The sequence below is a fragment of the Cololabis saira genome, chromosome 2, assembly GCF_033807715.1.
Source record: "Cololabis saira isolate AMF1-May2022 chromosome 2, fColSai1.1, whole genome shotgun sequence".
In the NCBI taxonomy this organism is placed as follows: Eukaryota; Metazoa; Chordata; class Actinopteri; order Beloniformes; family Belonidae; genus Cololabis; species Cololabis saira.
Window position 1 is genome coordinate 11,185,182 of NC_084588.1, and position 18,903 is coordinate 11,204,084.

The following is an 18,903-nucleotide window of genomic DNA, read 5'->3' on the forward strand; positions in this document are numbered from 1 at the left end:
GGTCTTATTTCAAATGCAATACATTTCAAATAATGTGGGACCATTTAAGGACATCAAAGGGGTAAAAAAAAAAAGGAGGAATTTCTAACAAAGGCGGGACCTGTGAAAGAAAAGCAGGACTTCAGGAGTAAAGAAGTGGAGAGAACTGCATGTTTCTTGGTCTACTGTGCAAAGGACTCTGGGAAATTTCACTTTGCACAGAGCAAGGAAGCAAGCTTTAAATGGGCATCTTCAATCTGTCAAAGTTTACTGCATCATGAACCATCAGATTAACCCATCTCCTTTACTTTGGGAAAACCTTTATCAGTACGTTAACAGTATCAGGGGTGAGTACCAGTCAGAAATATTCATTTAGAAATGTTTTGTGGAGGGGAAAAAAAAAATAGAAATGCCTGTTGTTAAACTTGTACACAGGTGAGGTTGACATCCCTGGACTCTGAGGCATCTGGGCTCAAAGGAATCAGTAGTCCAGACTTTCTATGGAAGAAATGTGAGCTTCTGGCAGTGCTTTTGGTGAATATCGTTTACTCCTTTGGTTTTGGCTTTACTGTTGAAAAGAACAGTGAGATTTTAGAACAACATATCCTGCCATGAAGGCAATTTTTTTGCCAGGGATCTCTGTGTACTTTTCAGTACCATGACCAAGTGTTACTTAGCACATTACAAAAGCACGGCTGAGGAAGAAGACTGGACAGGTTCTGGACTGGTCTGCGTCCAGTCCTGCGTCCAGTCCTGACTCGTGCCCAAGCTGAAGCGTTGGAAGTCCTCAGCAGAGAATGTGTTGACAATTTTAGGAAGACAATACAACAAAGAAGACTCCGTAATTGTTGGACACTTTAAATATCGATATATTAATGTTGGAATAGCCAGTAAAAGTCAGTTAAAGGTACAACACCCTGCATTAGGTCACAAAGACTGGCTTGTGTATTTACAGCCCTGTCTCTTCCAACAGTGATTTGTAAATATATTTGTGTTTGCAAAACTTGTGTTTTGCCAATGTTTTGTAAAGATTATTTCAAGTATCATAGCAAAGACATGCCTCAAAAAAGATTTCCTACCCAGCCTTAAAGGTGTATTGGGGGGAAGAATTGGACAAATGACCACCTACAACTCTTCATCTCAGTTACCCCGGTGCTAAAATGTCCTGTGTTTTTAGAAGAAATGGCAACATTAAAATTGGGAAAAGACCACCCCAATGTCTATTGGTATGCATTGGAGGTGTGAAATAGAAATGTAATAAAGTGGGTGGCAAAGAAAGTTAAATTTCTCAAGTTTCTGCGATCTCCAGTGACATAAGTCAAACGGAATCATTAAAGGCCTCCCATGTGTGACGGTACTCGCATAAACGTTTTCTGTGTTCAAGATTTTATGTATAAAAGGACAAGGTAATTTAGACCCTTTGTGTTTATAAAGTGTCTCCTGTCGTCCACCTGAAGTGAGTTAGGACAGGATCCAGTAGACCCCCACAGAAATAGAAATAACGTGTACGTGCCGATAAAGCAGGCAGAGAAACTTACTGATGAGAAGCACTTCACACCAGGTGCTTTCTGTCTTTGTGGTTTATTAAGACTGTTTGGACTTTAAAGGTGTTAGGTATTAGTAGCAGAGAGATCATGTCTAAAGATAATAAACCTTTGCCAGTTGCTACAGTTTTCATATAAACGGATGTACGAATGATTTTTGCTTTTCATCTAAATTGCTTTACAATAATTTGTGTAAGTTAGTAGTCCAGTGTGGTTGATGGTTTCCTGCTAAACTCAAAGTTCTGTTGGCTCTGGTCAGAGCCAGTGACCTCGGCTTTTTAAAGCATGTTTGACAAATGCAGGGCCTGTGATGTGGCTTCATGTTGACAAGACTTCTGCCCCAGCTCAGACTCTAATTTAGCCCTGTGCAAACCCACACACACACACACACACACACACACACACTCTCACACACGTGAATAAAACACACAGAAGCTTAAAGTTACAAATCCGGTACAGCTTATATCACTGCGAAACGTAGTGCACAGGAGGGGACGGGGAGTCTGTCAGTCTCCCTTTGATTGTCAAGTCCGTCTCTCCGAGAGTAAATACCACGCCCCTGGGCTCTGAGTCCTGGAGGAATTAGAGGCAAGAAAATTAGAAAGATGGGAATACTTGGATGACGCCATCCCCGATTCACCCCCACGAGAGGGGAGTTCTGGGAACAACCAGTGGGGAAGGGGGATGGAAAAAAAAAAGAGAGGAAGATGAGTAAAGAAGGGAGGCAGCTCGGGCGGGGGGGGGGTGTGAAGAAAGGATGGTGGAAAGACAAAAATGAAGAGAAAGAGAGCGAGAGGGAAATAAAAAGAAAGAGGCCATTAATTTAGTGCTGTGGGAGGGATCTGAAGGTTACTGAGCTCTCCCTGCCAGGCCCTCCTGGGTTGACTGATGCCTTTGTGAGGGGGCCAGGAACCACACACACACACACACACACACACACACACACACACACACACACACACACACACACACACACACACACACGTGTGTACTCCAAAGAACTCTGGTTTGTGGCAGGCCAGTTTCTGCAAAATTGACACACACACACAAACACACACAGATGGTCATTAATGGACTTCAAAGTGAGGGCAAAAAGGGAAACCTTTATTTATTCCATCTCCTGCTTGTGATTTGTTGTGATGCGTCTTAAGTCGTTTCTTATTGCTGTGGTGGAGTGTCGGAGCCCTCCGTGTGCAACTTAGATTCTTCATCTTTATTTTGTTTGTTTTGGTTTTTGTCTGTGTTTGTGAAAATGCATCAAGGAATGTGGGTTACATATTGGGAAATGTTCAAATCTTAAAGGGGACATGTGGAAAAAGAAAAAAGTAATAAAATGACTGCTTCAAAGCAGAGTGTTTTGTAGTCTTTACGGGTTCAGAAACACAAGCCTTTCACTTGGGTTTTGGCCCACTGAAGTCTGAAAGCCTGTCATTTAGTGAGCCGCTTAGACTGGCCGGGTGTTGTGACATCACAGACCCAGTTCTGAAAAGAACTTCTCCATCTTTCTGCGCGTACTGTACTTTAGAAGTGGGTGGTGAAAAGCTGTGACCGCAATTTTAAAGAAGCTAGACTTTTGTGGTGGCGTGTCTGACTCCGCCCCCTAAAAACAGCAGCTGCTTGCAAACGATCTGTAAACACGTGCTCGAAGAAGGAGCTGAAATATATCTTGAAAAAGTTCTCTCCCACACATTTCATTAAGACCTAAGAAAATTGCGTTGACGCTTAACGAAAAAAAGAAGTAGTTTCCTTTCACTGACTTTAAAACACGAGAGACCACAGGCATGAGGGCAGTCTCAACCCATTTTTAACGTTATAATCCCCAGAACACACACAAAAGACGATTCAGCCAGACTGCGAGACCACACACCTCGTGGCTGCAGGATCGATTTCACATTAGCCACTCCGCAGATACGAGATCTCACAGAGAGTTGGGCGATCAAACGTGAATTCACGAGGAGAGACAAACGCGGCTCTGTTGTGTTACATCCTGCATGAGACCTTACAAGGCCCCCGTGCTTTACCGCGACTCTACAAGCCGATCTTCTTGTTTTAAATGTTCCATTCGGTTTGGATTCTGCAACTCTGTGTTGGGTTCATGCCACGTTTTGTGTGGAAGGTGGATGACATTTTCTGGTCTTTTGGCTCTTATAGACTGCTTTAGCGAGGCAGTCGGGGATCGCAGAAGCGCCGACAAGTTGCAGCCTTTGGATGGATCCTTGCTTCCATCCATTTCTACTCATCCTGACTGGAATCAGTAACATCATCACTGGAAAATTATTTGGACAAATAATTGTTTGCAAAAAAAGCCTCCACTTGAACCACACCGTCAACACCATCGCGGCTTATACCCAGCATAAGTTGTACATCACTTTCTAGCCTTGGATTTTTAGGAGTATAGTGCGATTTGTTGTTGTTTCTAGCCATCAGTCAAAAGTTAAAATTCAGAAAGAGGAGATTAAAGGGTTTTTTTTGTTATTTTTTTTTCCCCCCTGAAGGTTATCGTGATCCACAGAGGATCTTGTAACATTCAGTAAACTGTTTGTTGAATAAGGTGTCATCTGAGAGATGCACGGTGCCCAGTTTGTCACAAGCCAAATATTACCTCTGAATTGATTTAAAAAACAAACAAAAACAGTGATCCACACTTTGACTACAGTTTTTCTCTCCAGACAGTAAATCATTCTCTTACATTCTGGTATCATTGCGAGCCAACTACTGGAGTATGTTTATATAATTTTCAGATGCGTGTCCACACAAATGGGTACAGATTTATTAGAAAAGAAAACCCTCAGATGTGCGAGTGGGGTCGTGCGTTGGTGATTATTCTGCCGCGGTGTCGTTTTACAAAGCTGGATTTGGATTAAAGTATCGAAAACAAGAGAAAGTTGACAGTTCGGCCCCATTTCCACAGATTTGGAACTTAAAAGCAATGTTTTTTCCCTTTTTTTAAAATTGCAGAATAATAAAAAAGAAAGCAGAGAGCACTGTGCACGCACTGCATCGCCATGCTGGTTCAATATTCATGCAAGGCTCGTGGTGTCAGAGGTACTAGTCCGGTTTTGTTTGAGGCATCTCGGGGCTTGGTGCAGAGCCAGTCCTTCATCTCAAACCAGTTCTTTGTGTTTCGGCTGGAATGAAAGGGTTTTGTAGCCCACAGGAAAGTCAAATCTATTCAGTTTATTTTTGCTTTTGTGGCGGGAGCGCCGAACACTGTGAAGTAAGTTTCCTCTAAAACAATGACCGGTCAACTTTCTGGAGATGGGTTAATCTGTTAAATAGTCTAATCAGTGCGGCTCTACGCTTTGGTCGGATGAAGTTTCCAGCCCTGCAGACACGACAGGAAGACGTCCACATTAGCAGCACCGCCGTCTAAATCTCCTCACAAAATGTGAGACGTGGTCGGCTGCTCGGTTATTACCAGTTATTAGCCATTGCATAACCTGAATAAGAATCCCATTAAACTCCAATAAACTGACACATTTCATCCCCCCCCCTCCCTTCCCCCGGTGAGGGCTCAGGCGCCCGTCTGTGTGTTTCTGCTTTAATCTGAAATCCTTCCATGTTTATATGAATTTTAGCACGGCTGGCTCCAACTTGTCGTCCTCCCGTGTGATTTCAGGGGTTCAGGGCAGCGCCGAGTGTTCCTGCGGGAGGAACCACTTCACGTGTGCGGTCAGTGCGTTCGGCGAGTGTACCTGCATCCCGGCCCAGTGGCAGTGTGACGGAGACAACGACTGCGGGGACCACAGCGACGAGGACGGATGCAGTGAGTTCTACTTTTATTCATTAGTTTCCCTCCTTTTTTTCCCTTTTCAGGCTTTAATATTGATCTTCTAACACAAAAGAATAATAAACTGAACTTGATTAAATTCCATTTTTGTCACCCTCAAATCTAATGCGCTCAATCGACATTAAGTGATTATTGAAGCCCAAGTGTGGGACGGTGACTTCATCCGTTTTGTGCTCTGCTCCTCGTTTGCTCGATTAGAGCTCTGTGTTTTTAGCATTTTGGGATTTTTCCTAGGCTTAAGCACTTGGGAGGTTATAGGGTAAAAAATACAAATACAAGTTTTTTGATGGGGACCACACATCTGAAGTACTTTGACCGGGCTAGCGTTTCAAGCACGCTTAAAGCTACCGTTCAACTCCAGAGACTCCAGCCAGCTTGTCTCACTTCCATCGTTCAGTATCGCTTCTACTTCCCAGTTATTTTCCACGACCTTAAATAGACCGATTAAATCCTGTTTGTAGAAACCACACTTTTTTAGGAAACGCCGCCGTCACGTAGTGTCTTCGACTGCTGTACAGATGTGTATACATAAGCTGCTAAACAGAAGTACCAGGCTAACAACTCCACACACTTGGGTAATTTCAACAACGTGACGGAAGGAGCAATTCTGTTTTATTCAAAATAGCACAAAACCTGCGTTAGTGCTGGGATCATTGATACGAGGTAAGTGGAACACATCCTCCTCATTCTGCACTGGTAATAGCATCTTGATAAAAGTGTTTGTTCGACACTTCACTGAAGCTTAGCCGGTGATTTGATGTTCCAGGACTTGATGACTCGAGTAGAGGAGACGTGACTGTCCCACCTTCAACTGGGCTTTTGACTGGAGAGCAGAAAAGTCCCTTAAAGTCCCTCTAAAGCTCAATCTGGCTCCATCCACTGATGACCACATATATGATCTACTAAATTAACAATTCTTTTGTTGAGACAAAAGTGCTGCTTGCTGTATATAGTGTTTATATGTTGCATAAAAATGCTTTATAGAATCTAAAAGAAGGTTAAAAGCAGCTGTAACTTTGGACCGTTTGATTCATATGCACATTTTTCCACCAGCTCTCTTTCCTTGAGCATCCAAGCTTTTCTGTTGTTAAACCAAGCATAAACAAGAACAGCTGTGCAAGATTTCTGCTCAGATAAAAGCTCAAAATCCTCTGAAATATAAGTAAAATTGTACGAAAAGTGCCCCAGACATTCCATATTAACTCGTATTACTTGAAATTTGACGGTAACTAGCACGGAAACACTTTTTCTTTTGCACTAAAGCGAGATGCAAATCCAGATGTTATTGTTAGAAGTTACTGTGGTGACAAATATGACGGAATAGTTTATTCGTGCTGAAGCAATTTAGATTTTATGTTGTCGGTTTAAAGCAAACTTGAACTTCTTTACAACTTAAAGTTGTATAAACCCAATAAATGTATCAATAAATGTGCAATTTTCCACTAAATGTTTTGCACCGGCCCCCTGAGCAAGGCCTGAAACACCCACCACACAGCCAAGATAGCGGCTACTTTTGGCAGCTGCCTGCTGTGACATTGCATACCTGCATGATTTTTGTAATATCTCATAAAGATGAAAGTGTGCTTGGGTTGTTTTTCTCCATTAATGCTGTAAAAAAGTCTCAAGAAGAAGAAAAAAAGCAGTAATTGGGCTCATATGGATCCCATCAGCACCGAGTGAAATGTTGAATGGCTCACTGGTCAGATGGGTAGTATTTCTCAGAGCTCTCCTTCTATGCCCCAAGCGTGAAAAAGGGGGAAAAAAAATAAAAAATCCTTGAGTGACTTTTGGCGCCTGATCAAGTTCGCCTGGAGGCGAAGTCTTGGCAGCAGAGGCAGACAGGAGTATTTTCTTGCAGAGCATGTCAGTTTGTCAAGTGTAGATCTTCGCCGCTCTGCTCTACACGTCAGCGTATCGACGGGAAGCATCACTGCCAGGGTCTTTGCTCTCTTCAGGAGATGCTGCCCCTTTGTTGGAAACTTCCTCATCCCCTTTGTGAAGTCTGTAGTTGTGTTTGTGTATCTGTGTGGATATTTCTCCTTTTCTTTTCCTCCATCACTCTTCCTCTGTCGCATTAAGCTTGTTAGGACTGGGAGAGGGGATCCTAAGTGTTATTGATTTCTGGCCAATTGAATGTTTAGTGAGTCAGATTGCCACATATTGATTTGCAGTGCGTTACTGATTTAAAGAGACACGTGGAAGCAGCTGACAGATATCAGAGCATCTAGCTGGACCTTCCTAATCCATTAGTACTGTATGATCGATAGCCTGCTTTATCGCTTTGTGGCTGGACGATCGTTCTTTTGGACGCAGTCCAGTTAATCTTGTAACCGCATTGCACATGTCACAGGGATTCTTTTTGTTAGTGTGGCCAGCCGCCGGGAAATATTGCTCCACTAATGTACTTGCGTGTTACGGGATAATTTCTCACAGCAGTATGTCCAACATCATTTCATTTTGTTTGTAATACAGTTGTTAAGCAATACATCTTTGAGTAAAGGTTGCTTTCAAGATTGTTAGTGTAGAACAGCTGAAGTGATTAATTATGCCCGTCTGGATCTGAATATCCTGGAGTTTTATTAATTTCTTCCCAACATGCACCCTCAGTCCTGGAGGCAGATGACCATTTGCTGTATAAAACAATGGATGAACCATAGGTTATGTGACCCACTGGTTTCTGAATTGGTTTCCACCTAAATATCTGCACAGCCCTTCAGAAATTCACAGCGGAATATACCGTTTCCCATGTTGACTCGACTCGGCGATATCAAAAACGACCGTCGCATTTAGCCGGAGCTGGATTGACTAATCAAAGCATTCATTCTTATTTAAAAGATAATGTGGCCTGTTGTAGTGTGAGCTGTATGGCCAGACCGGTCTCACCAGCTTCTGGTGAGCCTGGGAGGGTTTGGGGTTGAACCTTTGTAAATCTATGTGAAGCAGCTTTCTTAGCCCCCCATTGAAGGCTGCTAGCCAGAAAATGTCAACTAGACTGTCTCTGCATCATCGCCTTCTACCTCTTGATACATTTGGTCTTTTCATTTTTATTGAAGTTGCACTGACTGTGATTTTCAAGGTCGCCTGGTTTGGTCGAACTGTGCATGACTCTGGGTACCTAATGACAAGCTTGCCTAAGATTTGGCGATCGACTTAGCTTGTGACTGACTCGCCTAGTCTTTGGCTCCCCTAGTGACTGGCTAGCCTAGTTTCATGATGCCTACTCTTTGGCTCGCCTCGTCTTTGGCTGGCCAAACGTCTGGCTACCCTAGTCTAATGATGCCTACTTTTTGGCTTTCCTAGTCTCTGGTTTGCCCAATGACTGGCCCACCTTTGCCCCTTTTCCATAATACAGTTTTTGACTCACTTCGGTCTCAGTTGTTTTCCATTACAGCTCAGTACCACCTCGATGTGGATGGGACTTCGTTCTCACTCTGTGTTGCCCCCTTGTTATATACAGTCTATGGTTGCCCCATCGAGCTCCCTCTGGAGGCAGTCGTCCACCACGAGGCACAGAAACATGTGGACCTCCTTGTGGAGTAGGTTTGCTTTCCCAAAGTTTAGTTGTAAAGCCCATATTGTGGTCACTGATACCAGGTTTTAAATATGGCGGGTTTGAAGGAGTTGCTCTCAAGTCACTCGAAAGCCTGCAGCCTGGTGACGTTGCATCTTCAGCCCAGCTCTGTTAGAGCCCCGGCCAAGTAGGTGTGAATAAAGGAGGTACTAACCGGTACTATTATCTCGTGGAAAACCCTTAATACAGAGTTGAGCCGAGTAGGTAGTTGAGGAAATACCCCACCAGTGACCAGCCTGGGCCTGTGAACGGCCAGCCTAGTGACTGAGGATTCAATGAACCCTGGAGAAGAACTGAACACACATGTATGGTGCAGTGATCGATTCATCACGCCTAATCAGCCCATTATAGTGCAGTCTCTCTGTGAAAGAGGCTCATGATACTTTTAGCAGCTCCAACGATCAGAATACATTAATCGGAGGAAGACGTATTTTTCTAAATATCAAATATATCTTGTCGTATGTTCTTTTTATTTTAAAGTGTGCTCAAGTTTTAGTTGCCCTGCCCTCCAGTGAAGGACAGTTCATCAGGTATATGACTTGTGTGTGGGTAGAAACGGTTAACTGCAGATCACACAGGCCGGCGTGTTTACACTTTTCTGTGCCACTGAGGAGAATCGCGGCCCACGTGACTCCTGCAACACTGATTCAATTAAGCGAGTCAAATTGTTAAACTGTGGAGCGAAATTTTATGGTTTTTAACAACGTTCTCAAAACACAACAAAGAATTGAATCATGGGAGGTGCAGCTTCGGTGCGGCGAGGACGGAAGCGCGGTTTCCACAGTTCAGATGGGCAGGCACGAGTGGCCATGAGAACACAGGACCACAATGGACGCACACAGAGGAGCACAGAGCAGCACGTCTTCCCCGCTGAATTGAAGCACTGTGGTATGTGGCATCCAGACTTTGTTTGAACTTTTAATGCATTTATCATTTATACCAATTTAACAATTTCCAAACAAAGAACAACTGTTTTGACTCCCCCTGGAGGACTGCGTGCGTGTGAGTGTGTGAAATTTAGGAGGATGGGAGCAGAGGCCCAATGTTTCTATGAAGCGATCTAATTACAATGTGAGAATCATGTGGAGGTTGTGTGGAAGTTGTGTAGTTCGGAGCTCTGCAGTTGTGTGTGTGTGTGTGTGTGTGTGTGTGTGTGTGTGTGTGTGTGTGTGTGTGTGTGTGTGTGTGTGTGTGTGTGTGTGTGTGTGTGTGTGTGTGTGTGTGTGTGTGTGTGTGTGTGTGTGTGTGTGTGTGTGTGTGTGTGTGTGTGTGTGTGTGTGTGTGTGTGTGTGTGTGTGTGTGTGTGTGTGTGTGTGTGTGTGTGTGTTTTGAGTGAATGTTTGCGTCGGTGTCTTGTGCTTTGCGATCCCATAGATAAAGTTTCATACCTGCACCGAGACCAGGGAGGGAATGGTGAAGAGTTAATGAGGGAATAAGAGGAGCATGTAAAAATTGTGCTGCCTTGTGTGTGTGTGTTTGTACTGGACCACACGAGTGGAGCCATCCTTCTGGGACATCGTAAATCTTACCTTACAAGAAAACATTAAAGGTTAGAGGTCTGCACCAGCGCGGTTCCAGGATCTCATATTTAAACGGCGGCGTCGTCTCAGATTATTGGACGTCTTCTTCCTGATGACTTTCGATTCATCTTATCTGTTCGTTCTAATGAGATTTTTCAGCCCGGCGCTTTGTCTGCCTCGTGTAAAGAACGAGATTATTTTTCAGGGAACCTGAATCTGCTCTTGTGATCTGCTCCTGCCGTCGGTTCCCAGGACAAGACGTGTTTTTGTTTTGGCTGGTGGCCACATCGCCGCCGGCTACACGTGGCACTGATCCAGGATTGGTATTTGCAATCAATGCTGACACAATTCACTGATCAGATATCAGAACGTTGGCACTGACCAATAACAATATATTATCCCGAGATGTTGGATAATTTATATGTGTGTGTTGCTCTTTTATTGTAAATATTCTTCCTGAAAGCAACATCCACACCCCTCCTTTGATTGGTTATCAGCAGGTATGTATTGGAGTCCGGTCGGAGCTCGAAGGCGGATTGGGTAATCTTGACGCTCGGCTGCATTTAGTTGCAGGCACGGCCGGCGACGTTGCAAAGTTCTCGCAGCTCAAGTTCGACTAGATCTTCAGCTTCATGTGCGTGAAGCCCTGCTTCGTGCACATTAAGCGACTGGGACGACTGGGACGACTGGGACGCTTGTATCTGTGTATTTCTCATTCTTTTTTGTATGTTTCATGTCAAATCTGCCAAAAACTGAACAATATGATCTCTGAATGCTTAAGGTAAGCAGTCCAAGATGACATGTTAGTCCATTTTGGCTTGAAAAACATTCTTTACATTAAAAGAGCCTTTTTTTCTCACTCAACTATTTCAGATTCAAACCTGCTGCAGCGGCTCTTTGCATCTGTAAGCCGTTCTCATCTCTCAGCTGTGTCGGTGGAGGTCTGAGAAGCCGCCGAGGCTTGTTGGTTACGGATTTGTGCCTTTTTGAAGTCTGAAAATGCTCTGAGCACAACATTTTCTAACTCCTGGGAAGTTTTGGTGGCTGCTGTGTCAACAGACTGCTCATTCAGCAGCCCTCCTCCTCTCCCCCCCGTAGGACAAGCATGAGACTGAACACAGTCATGGACAAACTCGCTCTCTGGAACTCATTTAGACTTCAGGTACTTGTTATCTCAGTGTGCTCCACCGTCACAGGGATGTTTGAGGGGTTGGGAGATCAAGCCACTTTGGTGCAAACAGCTGCGCCAGTCAGTCAATCGATCCATCTCAGTCACACTCGTTCAGCTGTGAAGCTGGCAGACTGTCATCTTCAAACCCCAAACCGAGTCAATCTGAGCGAGGAGATCCGAAACGCCGACAGAGAGGATCATTGAGCGACATAACAGATGATCGTTTGATTCAAAAGATGGAGAAAAGGGTGTATAAAAACTAAAAAACTAGTCCCAGGCTGAGGCGTGTGAGGATACTGAGGTCGTCGGACGTGTGTTGCTTTCCTTGCCCAACAGCTTGTTCCTGAGCCACACATCTCAAGGACGAAAACTAATTATCTTTGATGGAATTTAATATACACACAGGTCGCACAGATTTCAGCAAATTAATGACACCTCCTCCCTTTTTTCCCTCTTAATTCAGCTGGATGGCACACAAGCACACCTTTTTTATATTTGCTTTTAGGTCAAAAGCTCAAGCTTTGTTCATAAAGGTATCTTCACACCATTAAACTCTCATCAGGGGATCAAAGATGACACCCGTCGTTGTGGAAGGGCTTGTTGTGCCCGTGGTTATGCAGTTAGAGGTAGGATGAAGTGGAACGTGAATGATTGAGGACGGAAAGACGTCTGCCTCAGGTTGTGGGCTGCTCTTCACAATCCACTTGATAAAGTAGGAACTAATTTTCCTCTGAGTAAGCATGCAGCAATGACTTTTACTGTGAATTCATCATTTCTGCAGCCTGAACCACCGGATGATGCTGTTCTATTACAATATTTTGCTGTAATTTTTGCAGTTGCAGTAACATTTTCCACACTTCTGTCAATGCCAAGCGGTTTTTATGCAATTAATTCATTTACGTCACCATGGCAGCTTCCATTGCGACCCTTTGACCTCTGCAGTAAACATAGTTTTGTCTCCTCTCTTATCATCTGCCACTTGGTTTTTCGGACCTCGTCCTCCTTTTGCTCCTGGTTCAAGGTAATACAATGAATCAAGACACAATAATAGAGGATGTTTAACGGTAGCCTTTTCCTTTTTTTTTTTTGCTTCATCCCTGGTGCCTTTTAACCTCATCCTCCGGGTCATCCTTCAGTTTTATTCTCCCTCTGTCCGTGTTTGCTTCCCTCTGAAGTAAGCACACACGGATGCACGAGCAAACTGTTGAAGTCTGGCCAGGTGGAAAGAGAGTAAATAATTTTGTCTGGTGAGGAGATGGGTGCAGACGGAGGTGTACCGAAGGGTGTGCGTGGGAGACGAAATGGGGGAGGAAATTCTCTGCTTCGTGTGATTTTGAAAGCGCCGCTTGAGGTTTGGTTTCCTGTCGCTTCAGAGAAGTCTGAAGCTCGAGGACTATGAGTGTGTTGAAAGACTCAAACAGCCACATGTTTACAGAGATGTTTGCTCGGACCAACGTGTGGATGCTTTTCTGGATATCTGTGAAACGCAGCCGGACCTCCAGACGGTGGTGTGTTGGCCGTATCCGTGAGAGGAAATTGACTTGTGCGAATTGGGACCCGGTGACTGAAAACGTCCTGAAAACTCAGGAATTGTCCGTTCTGGTTCTCCAATAGAAATAAGAAACCCATCCACAGTTTTTTATTCACATCCTTTCTGCTGAATTCCTGCTCTTTATATGGAAATGTTGGAAACACAATCATCCAACATCGATAGAAAGATGATGAAACGGCAAAAACAATAATTTTTTTTTTTTTTTTTTTTTTTTTTTTTTGGGGGTCAGTATCCTGGCAACAGTGTCATAAATAAAACTTTACACATTCAGCTAGAGGCGAATCCACCTAAAAATGTTAACTCGACACAGATGTATTAAAGTTGAAATTTCTTAACTTTTCTGTCAGGCATTTAAGTTCAGGTTTAGTTCAGCCTTAAATCTATCTTAAATCTCGTCTTTATGGGATTAAACGGCCGGAGAACTATCATTATGTCCAGTTGTAACTTTGATGTGCTGCTCGACACTGTTGTGCTGACAGAAATCTGGATAGCTTTCTCGGTTGAGTGTACTTGAGGAAAAGAAAATTGGGGAATCTCTGGCATCGTTTGCGCAGCTTTGACCACTCGAGTGGATTTCATATCCAACGCATCACATCATCCGACGAAACCTCTCTGAAATCCCTGGGATGTTTTGTATCTACGCCAGAAAAAAGAAGGAAAGTACATATCAGACCCAGAGTCATGCCACATCTGAGTTTTTCTTTCTACCAGAAGAAAGTATTCTGTCACCAGCTGCAGTCTGCTAACGACGGTAGTCAGCATTTGAAGTGGGTAAAGAAGAGGAAAAATGTTTTGCAAGAATTTTGAACAATATCTGTTCTTGTCTTTGGCCAGCTTTGACGAGATGTTCTGACCCACTTCATATATTGACTAGTATAATTGTTCATAGCAGCTTCACGCTTGATTGCAGCCACTTTATCTCTGGAGTCTTGGTGCGACTGGCATCAATAGTGAGGGAACAGGAGCTCCATGCCCGACCTAACTCCCAGCAGCTGGGAATGTGGTCGTCTGGTTACAAAGGGAGGCCTGTGACGGTGGTTTAACGGGAGGCCATTTTGCAATGTCGCACCTCACCTGGTTGTAGGAAAAAGAAACTGATGGAGGTGATGGATGGACGCCCGCTCGCTCCTCTGAAGACCCTTCAGTGCAGCAAGCAGTAATTGTAGCCGATTTGTATTGTTTTGTTTGCTTTTTTTTATAAAGCATTCCTTTAAAATTCAGCACATGCACAAAAAAGAACCAAAGAAATTGCGGTTGTCATGGTCACTCAGGGGCCTTCCAGCTGGCCCATCGGGGTTGCAATGTTGAAAATTTGCATTTATTGCGACGCCCCCTACTTTTGAAAGTGATTTTAGGCTTTTTTGAAAGAATCGACAAATGTTTCTGGCTTTTAAAAAAAGGAAGAGGAAAAAAAAAAAAGTCTGATCTTGACTCTTGATGCATCAAATTTAAAACCAGCCCCATCGACTAACCAGTGAGGAATGTCCACTTTGTCCTTTCACAAGGGCCTTGCCACAAACTCGCACACAAATATAAAGAGCCATGAAAGAGGTACCCCCTCTCCGCTTTAATCCACCACTCTCTGCAGTTTCAGCCAATCGGAGAGCAGCTGTGACCGCAGGAGCTCAACTGATCTTAAAGCGGGAGCAGAGGAGATTAGGACCCCATTCGCTGCTCCTCTCTGCGTCCCTTCATCTTTTCCTCCCTCTACCCTTTAACCACAGGAAACTTGCACTCCCAGCTGCTTTTTTTTTTTCTCATGTGGGTGAATTTCTCCCATCTCTTTCTTCTTCCTCTTGTTTCTCTTTTTTGTTCACTATTTGACCATAGTTGTTTGTGTGCATTAGCATAATCCTCCCCCTTTCTTTCTTCACCCAACGCTTGCTCAAGTCTTTTGCTTCACCTCCTCCTAAATATTTACTTCCCGCTCAGTAAACCAGCCGGGCACACTTGTTCACACAGAAGAGGACATGATTAGAAGCTGATTGGGGCCAGAGAAAGTGACAAAAGTAAAGAGAGGAACAAAGAGGTGGTTAGCCTGGGGTCTGGCTTTATCGTCTTTTTAAATCCTGCTCAGACTTGTTTGGGTAGCTTCTAAAAGGCTGCATGTAATTAAATCCAGCAGACGCGATGATTTAGATCTTTTAACGTATAAAGTTAAGTAAGTCAAAGTTTTTGTCACCTTTTTGCTGGAGTTCAGACCAAGACCAGACCTTTTTTCTGGGGTGGCACCGTTAGAGGAAGAAGTTTGTAAAACACGACACGTCCAGTTTTAACTGTAAATGGGAAAGGATCGGAGGAACACTCATGGGGATCAAGATCAATCTCCCCCATTTTGTCTAGGTAATATGTTGTATCATTAAACAATATATACTTTGCCAGTTTTTGCCACTAAAGTGCTCCATGTGACTGCTTTTTCGATTAGATATTTAACTTTTCTGGAACAATAACAAAAAACTAAACTCTTCCATCAGTCTTTTGCTTTTACCAAAATCATAAAGATGAAATTAAATGTGCAAGTGTATTTTTAAAACGGTAAAAGTAAATCTGAGCAAAGACAATATTCTCTGAGCAGTAGTGGCTGCAACGACATTACCAGCACAGCAACACTCCCAAGCTGAGGGGCCACAACCCAAAACTGGACCAGACAGCATCTTGATTAGTGCAAGAAAACAGTGCAGGTGTTTTGGTTTTGAGTTCAAAAATAAGGAGCAGCATGCACAGTGTAACATGCCAAAGTATGAGGAGAAGCTGCATTATTATATCACTACCGGTACAAGGATTGTTTTATCCACCTTAACGACCCCCCTGGCAACCTGTGCTAATGTGTTCCTTTGTCCATGTTTGGTCATAATCCCATGAAAAAGCTGATAGTTTAGACCACTTGTTTCATCTTTGAATAAACTCCCCTTATGCAAGTGGTTATAACTCATTTTCTGTCGCTCCCTACGGTCTGTGATCAGTCATGTAATGTGAACGCCACAACTACAGTACTTCAAGACTCCCGATTACAATATGGCAGCAGATGTTGTGTAATCTGAGCAGCACGGCAATATGTCAGCCAAATTTGTGCAATTTGAAAGCAGTTTTCATCCAACTTAGACAGTTTCTGGCTCTGTGCTTCTCATCGAGGGTTTCCTGGACACTTTGCAACTCATTTTCTCATGTCTTTGTAATTATAAAGGGAATACTTTTCGCATCAATTCAGAAAAACGGCTGCATAGAAGGACATAGCCTAGTTTCAAAATGTTGCAGTTAAAGGGCGTTTCATCTTATCTCTTTAAAAAAAAATACTTGCCTAAGTTATTGTATTTAAATAATCAATCATAATCTTAAACACCGAACAGAGAGAAGTTATAGCAACACCTGATATTCAAGTAGTATAACAGCAGGAGGTTTAGCAACAGTTTTTTTTAGTTTCTGGCAAGCAGGGAATGGCAATAAATCTGGGAACGTCACCTTTTCACTTCTTAATTATGTGTTCCTCCAACTAAACGAATTGTACGCCACAGTAACGCTATTGTCTCTATCTTTTTTTTGACACCCAGTCAAGATAAACAGTTAACAGACGTGTCCTCAGGCTCTCTGAATTTGTGGTATTCACGTGTTGCTCGTGTTTGTAGGCTGGCAAATGAACGTTGAAAATAATGACTGACAGTATTTATGAATAATGGCCGTAGCTGCAGGCCAAAGTCAGAAGGAGGCAGGTGCGTTTATAGATGTGGTCAGCGCTTTCCAGCCTCATTGTTCCTGTAACTCAAATTTACACTGACTCATCAACAGCAGACTCGTAGGTGTGACTTTCTGTTGTTGTCCTGCCAACCGACTTGTTCTTCTCGCTTCTCCACTGCCGGGACGACAACTTGGCTCTTCCCTCAAACAAAAAAGGAAAAGAACGAAAAAAAAAACATCATTTTTGTTAATAAGACAGAGATGAGAGTCTTTCCCGCTGTGAGTAGTCAGTCTCAACACTGATAAAGAGGTTTCTTTTACTGATATCTGACACAAGTACTTCTCAGTACCAGAGGTGGACAGAGTACTCGACCCCAGTACTTGAGTAAGAGTACAAATACTACTGGTCAAAATTTACTCTGTTACAAGTAAAAGTAGCTCAGTCAAAATATTACTCGAGTAAGAGTAGAAAAGTACTTGCTTTTAAAGGTACTTAAGTAAATGCTTTTAAATTTACTTTAAGTAAAAGTAAGAGTAAGAGTAAGAGTAAATTTCTTATTTTCCACATCAGTAAATTACTATATTTTTTCTAAATTAATTTAAGGATCTTTTAACTCTTGTTTCTGAGAATTAACTCTTTGAAACCAGCTGCACTGATGTGCTGCTTTTAGAACCACAATGTTATATAAAACCTGCAGAAACACCAAAAACAAATCAAATGAATGGGATCATAAGAGGACAGCAGATGATGCAGAGTTTATTAACAATCATGAACTGAAACCAAATGAACCTGCACCATCCAACTAAGTCCGGCTCATTATCAGACTCAGACGACTCAGTGGATTGTCTTTCTTCTCCTGACGCAGGCGTAGCCATTGTTGCGGCTATGTCTTGACTTGTTGCGGCCCTGTCTTGACAAACGCAGGCTACTTTGCCGGTATCGTTTTGAGGAGGCTTGACGTATTTCCGCTTTACGTACATCCCAGTGGAGAGCGTGCACTGTGATAGGTCTCCTCCTTTGACAAAAACAGCTTGTGTCCAATAGGATTTTAGGGAAGAAGAAAAAAGAGCAGACCTGAAAGTAACGAGTACTTTTCAGCCTTCCTAGAAATGTACTCGAGTAAAAGTAAAAATATTTGTCTTGGAAATGTATTCAAGTAAGAGTAATAAGTACCAAAGAAATCTAATACTCAAGTAAAGTACAAATCCTCTGGATATGTACTTAAGTACAATACTCAAGTAAATTTACGCCGTTACTGTCCACCACTGCTCAGTACTAACCAGACAGACAACCACAGCTGTGTTTACTTTAGCTTAACTTACTTTTCCCTTTTCTGTGCAGCAGTGCACGTGTGCGTTTGCATGTTAACTACCTGCCCGAGCCCCGCTTAAACCCCCCCATTGTCTGCAATCAAAGCTGTACTGGAACACAGAGTCGCTCTTTTGTCCCGCTGTTGGCCCAGGGAGGGTGGTGCAGGCACAGCAAGACATCTTGACAACTGTTTGACAGATTAGCAAATAAGCCGATGTGAATCCCCCCACCCATCACCCGAGAATGCTGATGTTAGTGCCTTTCGCTTTTAATCTGTCAGTCATGTCATAATTTCCACTCTCACACAAAGTGAGATAGACGGTCATGGGATTGACGGGGCAGATTCATGGTCCTGAAGAGATTTTAATGATCTCTGAATGGTTGGCCAGCGCTCCCTGGAAAGCCGCAGCACCCCACGGTGACTGTGGAGCTGTCTGTTACCCGTTATGAGTTGATTTAAGCTATCGATGACCGTTATCCTCTTATCCTTCTTTTTTTTTACACTCGGAAACCTAATTATCCCTGTCCAGGAGGAAGTTCAAGTATGATGCGTAGAGATTAATTACTGCCTAACGCCGGGTGTTAAAATGACAGTTAACACTGAAGAAATTAGGGCTTCGTTCAGCTCGTGACAGATAATCCAAATAGCCTTATCATGTCACATTTAGATAGCGTTAGAGTATTTCCTGCCATTCAGTCTGCTAGGAAAAAAAAGCGTGTGGGTTGTGTAGATGAGAGCGCTCGAGTGTCGCTCTCTGGTGTCAAGCGCTCAGCAGAGATTTGTCATGGTAA

At 43.3% G+C, this 18,903-nt stretch overlaps 1 protein-coding gene across 3 annotated transcripts in view; it reads left to right on the forward strand.

Annotated features, from left to right (window-relative positions):
* lrp4 (low density lipoprotein receptor-related protein 4) overlaps positions 1-18,903 on the forward strand; it is a 130,904-nt gene that overhangs the window by 49,988 nt on the left and 62,013 nt on the right. For all 3 annotated transcript variants that reach the window (XM_061737602.1, XM_061737618.1, XM_061737611.1), the window contains exon 2: positions 5,143-5,289. In XM_061737602.1, the coding sequence (XP_061593586.1) occupies positions 5,143-5,289 (147 nt within the window). The remainder of the gene's footprint in view (positions 1-5,142; positions 5,290-18,903) is intronic.